At 31.4% G+C, this 17300-nt stretch overlaps 1 protein-coding gene across 1 annotated transcript in view; it reads right to left on the bottom strand.

The window, feature by feature from the left end:
• The window catches only part of LOC118202477 (polynucleotide 5'-hydroxyl-kinase NOL9-like), a 131894-nt gene that overhangs the window by 75685 nt on the left and 38909 nt on the right, over positions 1-17300 (bottom strand). The window contains exon 4 of the mRNA XM_085824039.1: positions 7260-7777. Within this exon, the coding sequence (XP_085680165.1) occupies positions 7260-7777 (518 nt within the window). The remainder of the gene's footprint in view (positions 1-7259; positions 7778-17300) is intronic.

The following is a 17300-nucleotide window of genomic DNA, read 5'->3' as shown; positions in this document are numbered from 1 at the left end:
CCAATATATACTAGTGAAATGCTATTTGTAAAAGTTTCTTATTCAATGCAAAAAGCAGATGATGGTTAATTCTGAAACTTCACACTAAGTGATGGAATGGATTAGACATCTACATTCTCAAAGGAAATATGGAAAACTAGTACACAAAACTTTAACAATGAAGAATTTTTAATGTATTATGGTGGAATGAGAATTCGAGTGAAATTTGAACATGGAAAAATCATACAATATTATGCCATTATATATAAAAACATTAATTTTGTTATTTTCAGTTTAAAGGAGATCTGGTAAAAAAAAAAAAAAGAAAAAGACATCAAGATTACGTTTTTGATAAGACGTAGCCACAACAATTAGGAAGAATTCTATGGATACTTTGTCTGCAAATATCAAAGCTGTAAGTGTGTTCTAATATAAAATTTAAATTGCACTATGGAAATTTATGATTATGATGAAATTAAAATAATTACTTTTTACCATCTGAAAATTTGATTATTTGCACTATATACATACAGATCAAACAATGTAACTAAAACACCTATATCTGGATTGCAGTAACTTTTTAATAATATAATACAGAAGACCAACGTTTTAGTCTTTTTTTAATGGTATTTTAGTCATTCTATTGAAACAGTGGCTATTTTATTTTAAGAAAATGGATGACAAAAATATATATCAATCTTGCCCACTAATTTATCTCCCATAATTTCAACAGCATTGAGATCAAGAGATTGTGCAGGCCACAGAAGATGTAATTTGTGTAAATTGTGTAATTTTAAACTACTGCCAATTTTATAGTGCGAGTAAGAACATTGTCTTCTAATACATACATCCTTTGTCAGAAAAGATCCAGGACAACATTTCTGGTGGTCTATGTGGGGAAATCTTCAACTGCGATGCTTGCAAGCTCATTTTTCAAAGCCCATTGGATATCTGCAATTCATTTCATAATGCATGATCTTGATGAAGCTTTTCTTTCAGTCCCCTTTCCACTCATGGAAACATGAAAAAAATCACAATCATCTTAGGGATCACAACACGAATGTGAAATGTGGCATCACGTCTGTCTCTAGCCAATAGTTTAGCAGAAATTCTTGGACTTTCCTCTTTCTGTTCAACTGTTGGTAAGTGAGGGGCGATTCTTGCTTTAAGTTTCTGTTTCCCTAAATCTTCGCATAAATTCTGATGACACACATCACATTTCAAGTTCATTTTTCTAATATCATAAAACAAGCATTTTACAGTTACATGACAGTTTTCTTGCAATAACAGCCTTACATGCTCCATGTATGCATTGGTATGTGCTATAGATGGGCAACTACCTCTGGAATGGTCTTGCACTGAAGCTTTACCTTAACGAAACCTTTTGCAACACTCGAAATACGACTTCTTGAAAGTGCCTCACTTGCATATGCTTGCTTAATCATGTTCCCCATTTAACTAGGGGTTTTCCCGAGCTTAATACAGAACTTAATGTTCACTCTTTGCTCACAATCAGCATACATTGCATCACCTTAATGAATGCAACAACAATCAGAACAATGAGTTGCTAAGCACAGTCCTGCCACTAGTAAGTTTGTTTGGAAACACGGCCAAGGTTATATCAAGTAAGAATACATACCAAGTAATATAAAAACAACATTTGTCCCTTTTTTAATACTGCACACTTAGAAATAAAAGAAAATTGTCCTGGAACTTTTCTTACAAAGGATGTATATAATCTCCTTTGGGATACAGTATTTGAAAAAATGCAATGATCTGATAAACTGATAGTCCTTTACATCAGTACAAGTGTCAAGAACTATCCGTGTTCTTACAGACGTTCACAATACTGTTATATAAACTGCAACCAATCCATACTCTGGACATGAGACAGTGAATATAGCAAATCACACACAAGTTCTTGACACAGAAAGTCTTCTAGAAACAGGAAAGCTAACGAAAATGAACTGAACATTTAATGATATAAATATTCTGCATTGGGTTCTTTCCAAATTTTGCATTCTTAACACACCAAAGTCAGGATTTAGCACGTATTGTTATATGTCAAACCACTTACAACATCTCAAATTAATGCAAAACTCACAAAAGTACCAGGGTTCGTACACACTTCTGCACATGGAAATTAAGTACTTTTAAGGACCATTAATGAACAAAATTAAGGACCTATGAGCAAATAACTGAATAAATTCAATTAAAAATATTATTTATGCCTGAATTTCACTTTTGTAATACCATCCTAAAAATAAAATAGATCCGTAAGTAGAATGCATTATTACTGAACAAGAATTAACACAATTATTAATAAGTTTGGGCATAAAATAAACTTTATGAAATTTATCAAGCAGCATTAAATATTTTACACTTATAATAGTTGGACATATTTGAAAGAAGATAAGTGACATTTACATTTTACTAACAGCTTTATGTCGATTTTTTTATTTTATTTTTTTTTTTATTTTTTATTTTTTTTATTAAATGTCTCATTTTGTCACAAACTTGGTCAGTCTAGCGGTTTAGTAAATAGCAGATAGATTTTTATGTCAAACAGCATGGGTTAAAATGAGAAGTAAGATATAATCAGCATGATTCATAACCAAAAGACTGAATATTGTCACCTCTGCTGCTTGTCTAGAGAGAGACCTGCTGATTAGAACAAACCTGAAAGGCCTGATTTAGACACAATGACAAGTGTTGAAAGTTAGTCAGGCCCTGTTTGATGCAGTTAAGGTCACAGCTTCGTGTAGAGTTCCAGGGGTTGAAACCCAGTTAATATACTTTAAGGCTCCAATAAGCCATTAAAGCACCAGAAGTGATAAGTTATATTATTTTAAGTCTCACTAGATGCAAAGAATAAGTTTTACTTGAATTTTTACATTTTTGTGTTTTATCTTGTGACTACAGTGAGTATAAAGGGAAGTGAGTAAAGACAATAACTCGCTTTAATATGTAGAGATAATTTTTAAGGGTAAGCAGTTAGTCATAAATAATTAAAATAGGTAATTAAATAACCTTGTTCATTATTAAGATTCAAAATATTGTATAAGTTGCCAAAATGAAACTTTATAATATGACAGCAAAAAATAAAATGATTTATTTTTATGTTATTTTTTAAATATAATTTCAATATATTACCATTATTTTTTATGAAATTTATCAATGTTAAGATGTTTACAAAAAAATCGTTGGAAAATTCTCAGATCTCAGAATTAAAAATTTTCTATAGAAACTGATCTTAAAATTGCCAAAATGTTGATTAGGTCGCCAAATTTAGAGCCGTTTAATAAAAGAAATCACATTCCTAAAAGTGAAAAGTTGTTTAAGGGCTCTTTATTAGAAAAAAATTAATTTTGAAATGCTTGTTTTACTTCTTGCTTAGAAACTCGAGTATCCCATCACTTATATTAAAAATAGAAACAAAATATAACTCATGAACCCATTCAAAAGATAACCATATATGTCAGTGAATTGCCAAACATATTCCTCCAAAATGGAAATTCACACTCAAAATGGCAATCGTGGAAGCAGACAGAAATTTCAGATGAGTAAAATTATGGACCTTCTGCTGATTTTGGTCTTAAGGACTTTTAAGGACCAAGAATCGATTCCAAAAAATTTAAGGACTCTTAAGGACCGTACGAACACTGAAATACATTTTAAGAAACACTTGCTTATTGCATGACCATCAATTTATCTTTAATTAAAATGATTAAAAAGCCTAGGTTTGAAATACTTAACACAGCTAATATGGTTATACATTTTGATAGAGCTCAAAATTATTTTTTTAGACATGCAAATACTGAAACAAATTAACAAAAATAAGGGTGGATGGTACATATACTGATGTGGCCTCCCCCCACAAAAAAATCTGCCTCAGCTATTTTACCTTACTGAACATGTTGTGAAAAATGTAATTATGCAATCTAACTGAAAATATATTGTTGCAGGCAAATGGGTTTGTAATGGACTAAATGCACAAAAGTCTGATTATGAATTAATATAATTTATTTTTACCTATAGAAATATTTCAGACCTCTGCAGTTTTCGATAGAAGTATTTGGTACTTGAGTATTATCCTGCTGATCGGATAAATAGCACTTTTTAGCGCCAATTATAGATGATATTCATACAAAAGTTCACTGCATCACACAATACAATCAGTAGTTATACTTCAAACTACTAAGAATGTTAAACGTTAACGAAAAAAAAAAAAATCTAAAGAGAAAGCTAATCCGATCTCATGCTACACTAACAACTCACAATAACAACAAATAATTAAAAGCAGATGCTCTCTCTCTGGCCACATATAGTTTTCCCCTCGCCGCCGAGATATTTCTAGTACTTCCTGTTTCTCGACATTACTGGAAAGTAATATAACGGTCGAATTACAGTTGTAGCTAATATCGTGATCAATTACATTTATTCAATTACAATATCTATTACAGTGACACAGGGACTGGACCAAAATGTCACTAAGTTTGGTGACTTCTCGTCAAATTACCGAGTTACCCATTTACTCAATGTTAAATACACTTGTCCCTGTATTCTTACTTTTTCAGCATAGCTTTTCTCTTAGTTTTTTCAAGTTACATTACACAAAAATATACAATAATTTAAGATATAATTGCACTAAAATCATCTACCTATGCATAAAATTCATAACAATTATGAGAAAAAGCTTCAATATTAGTCTCTTACCTTATCACAAATGACCTATGACTTACCAAATAACTTAACAGAAACATAAATGTGAAAAAGAACTTGAAAGGCCGAATTGGCACTGCAGTTCACTGGAATAATACTATATATGCTGACTCTGAGTTCCACTACCAGAGAAATGAAGATTAAAAAAAAATTATATTGCTAAAGTGGACAAAAAAAGCTCATTGAACAAACCTCAAGAGCTAGCTCATTGAACAAACCTGAAGAACTAAGCTAGGCAAGTTCTAACATATACCGATATCTAGTGGTACTTGACAAAAACTTTTTCTTTTTCATGCACCTAATTTGAAACACATTTAAATTCTTGGAAATATGTGTACTGTTGTTTGGAAACGTTCGATATAAGACCTCCCGAATCAATCAGAAATTCAGATGCAGAAATCCAAAAAATGGGCCACTTATCAAATTTGCATCTTTGTTTTTTAGTTTAACAAAGATGACATATTTAGGTAAAAATCACATTCCTCGTCCTAAGTAAACATATTCTGTGTCACATTAAACATATAAGTACTGAAATTTCTTTCGCATAGTAATATAAAGAGTCTAAAAACAGAAATTCTCCTAATTCAATAATAAGTCATTATATTTTCTGTTGCTACTTTGCATTTACACATTTTTGTAACGATTTTGATTTTCTCCATGAATTTCAATATTAATTTTTAAATACAAGCATGACTGGCATCAAACTGAAATTAGGTTTAGTTATCATCTGTAGTATTAAAAATATTATTTTCTTTAAAATAACAATGGATTGAAGACTATTATTTTGCACTGTTCAAAGAGCAATACTATTATTCAATTATTATAAAATACGTGAAAAGCATATTTTTAATATTTCTGCATGCAAAATAGGTGGCATATTTAATATGAAAGGAAAGAACAATTAAAGTTTTCATCTGACTGGGAGAAAGGCAAACAAATGCATACCCAACAAAGGTACGCACACCTGTTATTAAATCTAAACTTGCATCTCATGTTTTAAAGGAAAATTCAACTCCCAAAGAGCTATTGCAAAATCTTTAAATATCTCTGTAGGAACTGTGAACAAAATTATAAAATCTGTTTTAAAGCTTAAAATTATAAAATCTGATTTAAAGCTAATAATAATAATAATAATAATAATAATAATAATAATAATAATAATAAAACATGATGTCCATTGCCTACCACCGAAACATGTTTCTCAGCTTAAGACTATGTGTAGATTGCTGTACAAAAATTATTTGACAGGTGAAAAATGGAAATACATAGTTACAATTGATGAGGCTTGGATATGCTTATCTGATGGCAATAGAAGTTGATTTACTAAAAAAAAAAAAAAGGGAAGAAAAAGACTTAATATGTTGATTCACAGAAACAGCAAGGAAAAATTTCTAAAGGTTTCATAATTATTACTGGATTCTCTTATAACGGAAAACTTAAAATAAGGAAAGTACAAAAATTTTTATCTTTGAAATCAAGATGTAATATGATGGTTCAACAAAGAGGCTGTAAGATTGAACATACTAGGAAAAAAAATTCTAAGGTTTGTTTGATATATAAAACCTTTGCAAAATCATTAAAAAAATGAGCGAACAATGAAGCAAAAACAGATTGATGTGTACATCCTATTTTCCCAATATTTTATATATTTATTTCATTAATCTAAAATTCTGTACAAACAGGTCAAAATAAAATATCACAACAAAACACCCACATGCAGGCAATTATGTGTTATAAGTAAACACCTTAACAGAAGTCGCCAAATTTTCAGAATAAACAAACTCTAGCAAACATACACATAACCACTTTTCAGGAACCTATGCTCTAACCTTCAGTCAAGCAATGTTGCCATTTCTGGATGCATCATTTTTTTGTTGTATTCCAATGGCTTTTATAAACAAACCACAACATTAATATGCACTGTGTAATTTGTCAGCAATGGATGCGGTGAAATTTCTGCAGGAATACAGAATTTCGCCGAAAATATTTTTAAAAGAACAGATAATTGCTATAGCTGAGGTTTGTGCAATGCCACGTCTCTGAAATTCTGTGTCCTTTAAAAGCAAAAACAAATTGATGTGTACTTGGGAAGAAGAACAGAATAAAAAAATTACAGAAGATTTTAAGATGAATGTAAGTATTTTATTTTTGTTAATGTACAGTGTAATGCTGACTTAATGATTAAAATTTGTGTTTTAATTTGTTAAAGTATATTTCCTTTTCATATGTTGATTATGTTTGCCACTTAAAATAAATACTTTGGGATCCTTTAAAAAAAAAGTTACAAAAATCATCAACTTCCACCTGATAAGTAACTTTTACCATTTGATCAGCAAAAAAATCACCATAATATAATAAGGTGGCTGTGTTAATACATAAGAACCCATATGATTTTTAGTATAAATACATGTTATGACTGAGAGTGATGATACAGTTTTTCTGTACACAGAATTTAGAATAGAGACAAAAGAACACACAAATTGATAAACTATATTTCAATTAAATACTGTCAGAAAAACTAGTAAACAAACAAACTTGGTGAATTTTTGGAAACTTACTTGACCTACGAATGCACTCATTTATTTTCTCAGCAAGGCTATCACAGAATGTACTAAATCTAATAGATCCCTGTCCATTCAATTCACAAAAAGCACGATCTTGATTCCTCTGAGGTTTTGTCTTAAAGTGAAACACATGTGAAAAATACAATTTAACAAACTGTATTGGGGAAGGATAAAGGCATCTTTCAAGAACAACTATCACTGTTGAATTTGTACACTCAGCTAAAATTTCCATGGCTGTCTCTGTAGATGAAATAGCTTGCAAACTCCTTTTCACACTTTTATACAAATCTCTGTTTTTCCACATTGACTCCGAATATTCAGTATTTAGGCTAATAATTCCAGTTTTTTTGGAAGAAAACAACTTCACAGGAGAACTCTGACAGTCCATTGAATACCCAAAGATTGAAATTCCACCACTTAGCACTCTGACAGTAATGTGCTTCAGAAGACTAGCAGATGCTGGATGAGTTAGTAGCAAAACTTCTGTGCTTTTGGATGGAATTCGAACCACACTGGAAAGAAAAATCAAATAACATATAGAAACTAATTTTAAAAAAGTTAATAATTACATTTAACATTATGTTACTCTTGAAATAAACTTAACATTCTTGTCAGAATCTTGATTAGCAAAGATAACAAAGTTTTTAAACTGAGCCTTTTTTTTTAAAAAAATTAGGTGTACATATTATTTTACTAGTTTATTGTTTCACACGAGAATGGATTGCTGAAGGAATGATATTATGTTAATTTTGAAATAAACTAAACACTCATTATGCTTATCTTGAAATTTATTCATTACTTTACTTTACTGAACATTCCTGTTAACATCTTTACTGAACATTCCTGTTAACATCTTTACTGAACATTCCTGTTAACATCTCAATTAGCAAAGAAAATGAAGTTTTTTAACTGAGCTTTTTTTCAAAGAAACTAGGTTTATACATGATTTTCTCAGTTTTTGCTATATATGAGAACAGATTCCATGGCAAGGGAACAGCCTTTTCACTTACTATACAGCAAATAAAAAAAGTTTCAGAAGTGAATTTAATCTCAGAAGCAGCAAATTTAACCGCTTCCCTTACAAATTTTTTTGAAAAAAAAAAAAGCAAAAAATCATCACATTTTTTTATTTTATTATTAAATACAACAAAACGAAACAAATCAAAATATGTAGGTTTTAAGTTGAATTTTTAATTTTTTGAAGGTGTAAAAGCATTTATTTTTAATATTAGTTTACTATCCCGAGTTATCTTGGGCAAACGAAAAAAAGTTAAATGTTAATCTTTATATGATAGTTTTTGAAACAAAGGACAACACAGAGTGATACCTGACGTTCTACACTGGTATCTGGTCTCTTTTTTTCTTACTGGCTTACTGCTGGAATCTCTTTCACGGGAGCACAGAGTACACTGTCTCGTTGGATTTGATTTTTTTTTTTTTTTTTTTTCCCCTTATTATTATTTTTTCTCTACCTTTTCATAATCACTATCTGAAAAATCATCGTTTTCGCTATCTTCCATCATCGCCATTATTTTATTTTTTCCAACGCATGCATCCTTCTTTATACATTACTAATCCACAAGCCAACGTATACTATACAATAGGGAAACAAGCAACCAGCCCCTCCAAAAGAACCGCGCAACCAACAAAATTTGGCAAACTGCCAATCAAAGCTAAATATTTCCTTTCATTTCCTCCAAACCGAGTAAAGCCGTGATAAAAGAAATCGTACTAACAAGTTCTGGTTCGCCCGAGTTTTCTCGGGATAATAATTAACTGCAATATATACGAACCCGAGATAACTCGGGATAATCAGGCAAGCAGTTAAATTAACTGCACACATATTTGCCATCACATTATATCTAGTGGCTCTCGAACACACTCATGTAGACCATCCCTTAGTCTAGCACTGTCCAGAAGTACTAAATGTAAATTTAAAATTCAAATTTAGTATAGCTTTATAAGATTAGTGACTGAGCTTGTTATATGTGTACATAGAAAAATATTCTATTAAAAGATGAAAATACAGTCAAATACCGAAAATCCGCCAACCTGAAATTTGCATTGCCTCTCAAAGTATAAACATTATCAATCTATATATATTCCAGAAACCGCAACATGGAGAACGAAATAGCGAAGAAAAAGTACTTACCGAATAATAATAAGTCATAACAAAAATTTGACATCAAGGTGAACATTATTTTTCCCTCCAATCTGCATCAAGGTAAAAAAGCAGATGATTCACTCAACTTTTCTTTCAAGTTCACTATTCACATTGTTGTATTTTTTTAGCTTTGTTATTTCATAAGATTGTTTAATGGCTGCCCTTTTTTTTATCCAGATACTTTGTGGATAAATTAAAAATATTTTAAATTTCAGTGCTTTTTTAATACAATGACGGATAAGAAACACATTCATGAAAAACATAAACACGTTGCACTGACGGCAATGCAAAAAGTGGAAACTCTGCAAAAGATACAGGTAGGTACTACTCCTTGGTTTATAGGAGAATCGTATGGAATTGTGACATGAACTGAGTATGATACATGGAAAAATAAAGAAAAGCTGTTGAAATTTTACAGCAACAGTGATTCTAACACTGGAATCCAAAACCAGAAATCTATGCATGAGGCAAAATCGGTAAACCTCGATGCTGTCTTGTAGGGGTTGTTCTGGCAGCGGCAGAGTGATAGGGTACCCATTTCAGGACCCTTTCTGAGAGAAAAGGTAAAGCAGATTCATGCTGATTTAAAAATAGAGGAGGCGTGCGATTTCAGCAGCAGTTGGCAGATTTAAGCAGAGACACAGTATACGTTATCTGAAAGCACATGAGGAAAAACTTTCAGCAGATAAAGATGCTGCAGAATTTATTGATAAATTTTCTGTATTAGTGGCAGAACAGGTTTTTAATATGGACAAGGCTGGACTTTTTTGGCGATGTTTTCCAAGAAAGGCATTTGCGACAAGCGATAAAAGTACACCGTCCTGGATGAAAGAAGCTAAAGAAAAAGTTTTATTTTAGTATGCAGCAATACAGCTGGAATTTACATATGTAAACCAAACCAGTGCTAGTGCATAAGAGCAATAATCCCAGAGCTCTGAAAGGAGTAAAATCCTTACACGTGATTTACAAGAATAATAAAAAACCCTGGTTCACAAAACAACTTATGACCATGGTTCATGGAGCATTTCTAAAAAGAGGCTAGAAGAGATGTAACAGTGTGGAATTACCATCAAATTGTAAGATTTTGCTATTGTTAGGCAACTGCTTTGCACATCCAAATGCAAACATTTTAACATGTGATAATGTCATGAGCCCCCCTTTTTGCCCCCAAGGACTACATCATTGATCCAACCAATGGACCACGGCATAATACACAGCCACTATTAAATGCCAATATAAATCAAGAGTTTCTGGAAAAAAAAAATTTCAAGTGACCATTCTAATTTCACTTTGTGATTATATAAATAAAAATTCTGCATTTATTTGTTATCTGAATCATAGAATTCTGTTTTAAATTTCTTTAGTAAATTTTGAGCCATCTTCTCTCTTTATTGAAACAGAGAATGATGACACTGAATTTTTGGGTTTTAGGGTCAGTGCAGCAAGGGCTAAAGCAACAGAATTACTTTTATATTTGAAAGAAAGAATAAATGAGGAGGCTTTGCAAGAAGATATCGTTGAATAAATGATGTGTTCAGGATGAGCCAACACTGGCATATATCAGATTATAAATGATTAAATCATTGGCTGCGTTTTGAATCGCCACAGCAAGAAAACGATTCCAACACTGACACAGGTAGTGAATTTGATAGGAGTGAGAAAACATTTTTTAATGAGTGAGGGTTTGGAACATGGTGAACAATACCTAAAATTTTTAGAACAGAGCTGTGTGACAGAGCAAGAGATTATGACTCTATGAAATTTACAAAAAACTTACTCCAGAGCACCCCAAAGTTTTAAAACAAATCTCTATCAGAAAAATTTTTGAAATACAGGAAAAAACAATATGCATTATAAATATCCCATATTTTTTATATCTTTATTGTATATGTCCTTAATGGTTTTAAATATCCTTGTAATCACTAATATAAATAATATAATAAATATATTTACATAATAATAAATTAATGTATATGCATATTATTATGATAATGTATATAATAATTTAATTAAATTTATCTAATATGCCTTATTTATTTTGCACTTTTAGTCTGAATATTATGATTTATCTTTTCTGTCCTGAAATCCACAAAATCCTAAAATCCGCACAACCTCGAGCCCCAAGCTTTGCAGATTTCTGGACTTTCACTGTACCATTTACCTCTCAAAATGGAATAAATTTCAAAATGAATGGTCACTACACTTCTTTTATAAGAATAGCAAATGGGAAATTTCACTGGGTTTGGAAGTCATTTGCTACTTTGTTTAAAATCTTTTTTTTTTTTTTTTTTTTTTTGTTAAGATGTATACAGCAATATAATAATAATAAGAGTAATAAGACTTTTTCTTTGAAAATTATTTTAAATCGTTTCACAATGAGATGTAAACCAAGCAACTAAAGTTGTAAAACAATGGTAATTCATCCTAGATCTAGTTTCCAGTAGGCAATTGTAAATGAGTGTAATTATTTATGATTTTCATTACATGTAAAGCAAGCATGAGATAGTTTTTCATAAAATGTTGACCACAATTTCATCCCCTTACTTAGATAAACTAACTGTCCACAGTACTGATATAATTTATCTATATTTCTGGTGATTTTTCTGAGGATTTATGCCTTTGAAATGCCAGTTAGAACATAATACAACTTTTTATAAACACCCAGTTATGAAGTTGATGGTAGAGTACTTGGGATGAATACAATTCATGGTGATATAGTTTCTTCATGGAATAACAAATTCTGATATTATCTTAGCAATATGGCCATAATTCCTGGGAAGCAAGTTAATTAAAGCCAGTTTTCATATAGATCCTCTCAGATCTGTGTATATATGCCCAGCAGTTTATAAGGGGGATCTAATTTATATATATGCATCATGATGTTAATGATCAATAATACAGTACAAAGTCCATAATCCGGACTTCCATTATCCGGAATGATCTATAATCCGGACCTTAAAGCCACAAATGTTTTTTTTGTATGTTTTACGCATGCGCGTTTAGCACAAAAAACAAAGCAGCCTAAACAACTTGCATTGAAAGAAATGTTTAATAAAGTAAACAAAACAAATTAATATTAAGCTTTCTTTTTTGTAAATTTTGATACCCTTTAGATCATAATTGCTCTTTATTTCATAAATAACGGTTTAATATTTTTAGTTGTATAATTTCTGCATGCCATCTTACCAGATTTAAATTGATGATCTCTAATCCAGAAAAACCCTTAATCCGGAATCGCCGAAGTCCTGGCGAGTCCGGATTATGGACTTTGTACTGTGATAAGTTTCGCTAATTCTGATAGGGGTCTTAGAAAAGAACATCACAGGCCACACGCAGTCTTAGGATTTCCAGCTGGACACTAGTGTATAGCATTCCACTTTTTATACCTATTGGTTCTTCATGACTATGTGTATAGTAATCACGATATATTTATATATATGGTTAACCTATGACTTTGATTTGCTTTACAAGGAAATTCTTAAATAAAACTGAGAGTCATTTTAAGATTAAATATGTGACTAAAGAAGCTCTTAATCCCAAAGAAACAGCTGCTTGGATTACATGTAAGGTGATATGTCTCCTTCCTACCCTACAGTGAATGAGTGGGTAAAACAATTTCACACGAGCTAAGAATACATAGACAATTCTCACAGAGTTGATCATTGCTCGCAATGACACCAGAAAATGTAGTTTGTCAGTCAAAATAGAAGGAAAAATGTCAAGGAGATAGCATAAAATTAGAACTACCTAAAACAACAGTTTTCTAAATTCTACATAAATAACCATCTTCATGTGAATAGTCTCTGGATGATGGCGACCCCTATTTTTTTTATCAGCAATTCAAAAATAGCAATGTGTTAATGTAATTCAAAAACAGCAGCATGGATTTAAGAAGGCTGAAGTCCCTTACAATACATATTAACTGGAAATTATTATTATCAGTTATATTATGAAAAGAGCAGTTATGCAACATTTTGAGGGCTGACCTTTAAATTTCTTTTCAAGGACATAAAGTTATTCATTAATAAAACATTTCACAAATTTAGAGACACACAGTTCAAAAAAATGTTTACTAAATGATTAAAAAGGTAGAGCAGTCTCTATTTTGGGGTACCCCTTGGGTTATTGGTGAGTTGTTTCTTTTATGGTAACCTGAGTATTTTAGTGTATGTTTTGAAAAGCCTGTCATGACATGAATGGTTGCAATGTGTGATAGTGCTGGTTTTGATTGTTAGGAGAATATTTCTCAGGGCTTATTTCTGTGTTGGATGTCGGTTAGGAAGTACGTTGCTTACTTTGTGCTTTATACTGTCGACACTATCGAAGGTATGTGGGGTATGTACTTGCTAACCTAAAACACTTGAAAATCAGGATATTTTGTTTTTCAAATGATAAAAATATATTTTTTAATAATGAATTAATTTTAAATAGTTACTTATTAATATCTGAAAGTTAAGTTATTAATTCTTAAATGCGAACAGTACATTCTGCATTAATAACTTTTTGGCGCTTTCTTTCCAAAGAAAAAATTAATTTTTAATTTTTTTGATAGAATTCTTGTTGTTACTGTTTTTTTGCCTTTTTTTAACACATGCTTGAGAATATCGTCCCTTCCTATATGCGAAATCGAAAAATCACAACGACAAAAGTGCACATCGCAATCGTATTACATTTCCATGAGGAAACAATGGTAGGAAACTAATCTGTGTATGATTTTTGACAAGTACATGAGTATTTTACATTTTTTGAACATATAACTAAAACAAAAGGTTGCAATTTCTTAAACTATTTCTCGAAAGCATGTGCACTCACACAGCTCAGTGACAAGAGGAACAAAATAACAACCTCGATCTTGATTTATGCTCAATGGCTAATATGTCCTAGATGGCTCACAGTGATGCTTGATGCTAAAATAAAACTTTAGATTTCTATCAATTGTAGAGAAATGTTTGCTGTACTCCATGAAATTAAGAATTTCCTTTTTCAAGGGGGATAAAATTCTGAAAACCAACAACTAATATAGATTATGCAGATGAATTCTTAATTTATTCACATTATTTATAACTTGTTATAAATTAATGCATTTTGTCGTAACAAAATGTTTGGGATAAATGCAAAAATTTCACATTAAGGCACCAATACAGTAAACCTGCAGATTTACAGAAAATGATTTCGCATACATGCATTATCTAATTGTCTCCATTTAATTTGTGCAGTGAGAGAATTTCAATTATATGCATATGCTGCAGTGCTTCGACAGCGTTGCAATAATCCTCTTTAATAACTGTTTTGAAAATTCATTCATTACAGAAAAACACTACTTAGAACAGCAAAACCTGAGGTTCAAAGCTCTCCTAACTCTCATTAATGCTCCAGAAAATAGTAATGAAGCCCTCATAACAGTGCATCCAGATGTAGAGGTTTCCTTCCTTCCAATGAACACCACTTCCTAAATCCAACAAATGGATCAAGGAATTTAAAAAAAAAAAAAAAAAAAGCGCCATTAGGCATGTTTACATCTCTGCAAATAAAGCAGTAGATGAAGAATACACCATTCTAATGGCATTTAAAAAGCAATTCAACATAAGTTACTTCACTGCAATGATTAAACTCCAATTGGAACAAGTGAATTTTTCAACAGTGAATACTTACTGGTATCAGCACTAGCCAAAAACTGTCAACAATTTTAAAGGATTTCCATCACCATCAACTGAAAATGATGCCAAGGAAAATCATACAAATTGTAAAAGAAATATACCAGATATGAAAAAAGGAGAAATTAAAGAATTAGTCAAGAATAATTATCATGAAATCACAAATGAAGAATTGGATGATGTTATAACACCAACTAATGGTGAATGCAGTGACAGTGAAAATATCAAGAGCCTTTAACATACAAGAAGTTAAACAAATTGCTAAAAAAGGCACCAGAACTATCTGATTTTGTAATGGAGAAAGAAGCTGAGACTTTATGAACGAAACTGAAAAACTTTGCACTGCTAACCCCAAAAATGTTTGATGAATTGTATTAGACCTCCCCCCAAGAAAGATTTCAGGTTTTAAATTATGTCTAAAGGGGCATTTTTTTAAACATTTTGTGTGTTATCTTTATTTATTAAATATCATGTTTTTTGCACTTAAACCATTAAATTCAGTTTAACAGCAATATGGCAAAATAATTTTAAAATGAGCATATCCTTTGAATTTCTGATACACAGTTCCGTGTGCTGGAGATAAAAAGATTCCCCCCTCTCTCGTAGAGTGTTGCCATTGCTCACTTTTAAATAGTTGAGTTTGTTAAAGTTTTACAAAATATGAAATAGATAATAAAACAAATTCCAAATTTGGGCTTCCAGATGCCCATATTCGGGTGAAAACGTACTCTATTCAAAATTGGATGGCTCTAGGTACCATTGTTTTATCACAATGCGATAAACCTACAGACATTTATGCAGATTCTTCATTCTTTGATTTCTTTAAATATAATATTGGTGGCAATAATTTGAAAAGTGAATTGGATATTTATTGTGAACCAATGTAAAATGCCAAAACAAAAATAATAGTCCTTGAGGGCAAATTGCCCCTTTGGACTAAAAAAAAAAAAAAAAAAAAAAAAAAAAAATTATCATACCGTATACCTGCTTATTAACTAGTGACAGAAATTCTTTCACTTGTTTCTTTTTATCTTTTGATTATAATAATATTTAGGTTTGTATAAATTAAACAAACTTTTTAAATCTGAACTATACCTAAACCATTTTTCTCACTAAAAGTTAACTTTGCAGAACGCAATTTTGCCATAGTGCAATGTGTTTATGACATACCCATTGTGTTCAGCATTGTGACATACCCATTGTGTCCTATTATTGCATTACAGAGAGAAGCTTAACAATGACTAACAATTAGACAGCACCAAAATAATTCTCATTATAAAAGGCAAATATGTGTGCAAAGTATTCTTTTCAACTATATGCCTATACAGAGTGAATCTGAATAAGTAAGCAAAATATTAGAGGGTGATAGAAAACAGTTATATGAGCAATATTCGTCATAGAATGTATATTCAGAATTCAAACAACAAAAATCAGCGTTAATTTACAAAATTTTCACAACTGTGAAAATTTTGTAAATTAACGCTGATTTTTGTTGTTTGAATTCTGAATTAGTATTTATTCGGCGTGTTATTGTGTCTTAATTATAGAATGTATAGTTGAGCACAAACGGCGAGCTGCTAGGTGGTACTATAAATGGTATAAAAAGAGTCGGTCCTCGCACCCAACGACATTTTCTACCGTGGACTGCCAAGAGGATGACTAGTTATATGAACCACAAAATTTTTATGGCAATGGATGGGTCAAGGTGGTTCCATAGTTTGGCCATATCTGTACCATACACTGGATATTTCATGTTTGGACTTTTTCTTTGTGGGGCCATACGAAAAGCCTAATCTACGAATGCCCCATTGAAATGAATATGGATCTAATCATCAGGTTTGCTGCTGTGCTGGCGATACTCGGGAAATGCCTAGTGTCTTCGCAAATGTGCGTTAGTCCCTATCATGCAGATATGAAGCCTGCATTACAGCTTCCGGAAGGTGTTTTCAGCAATTTCTTTGAGCACGCACATCCATTACATTCCTGTTAATAAAATGTTTTCTGAAGTATCTCCTCTCATTCTTGTGTTTGTTCTTTAAACGCGACAGTGGAAAACTACCCTTTAACTTTTCAACGTTTGCGTTCCGACCATACATTCTATGATGAATATTGCTCGTATAGCTGCCTTCTAACACTCCCTAAAGTTTTGCTCACTTGTTCAGACTCACCCTGTTTTGACAGTAATGACTCCAGTATACAATTAATGTTAAAAATAAA

Source organism: Stegodyphus dumicola, chromosome 9 (genome assembly GCF_044657685.1).
Source record: "Stegodyphus dumicola isolate Sdum_Otavi_A_Nest chromosome 9, ASM4465768v1".
Taxonomy (NCBI): domain Eukaryota; kingdom Metazoa; phylum Arthropoda; class Arachnida; order Araneae; family Eresidae; genus Stegodyphus; species Stegodyphus dumicola.
The sequence above is the reverse complement of the archived record's forward strand: the minus strand, read 5'-3'. Positions and strand labels throughout refer to the sequence as shown.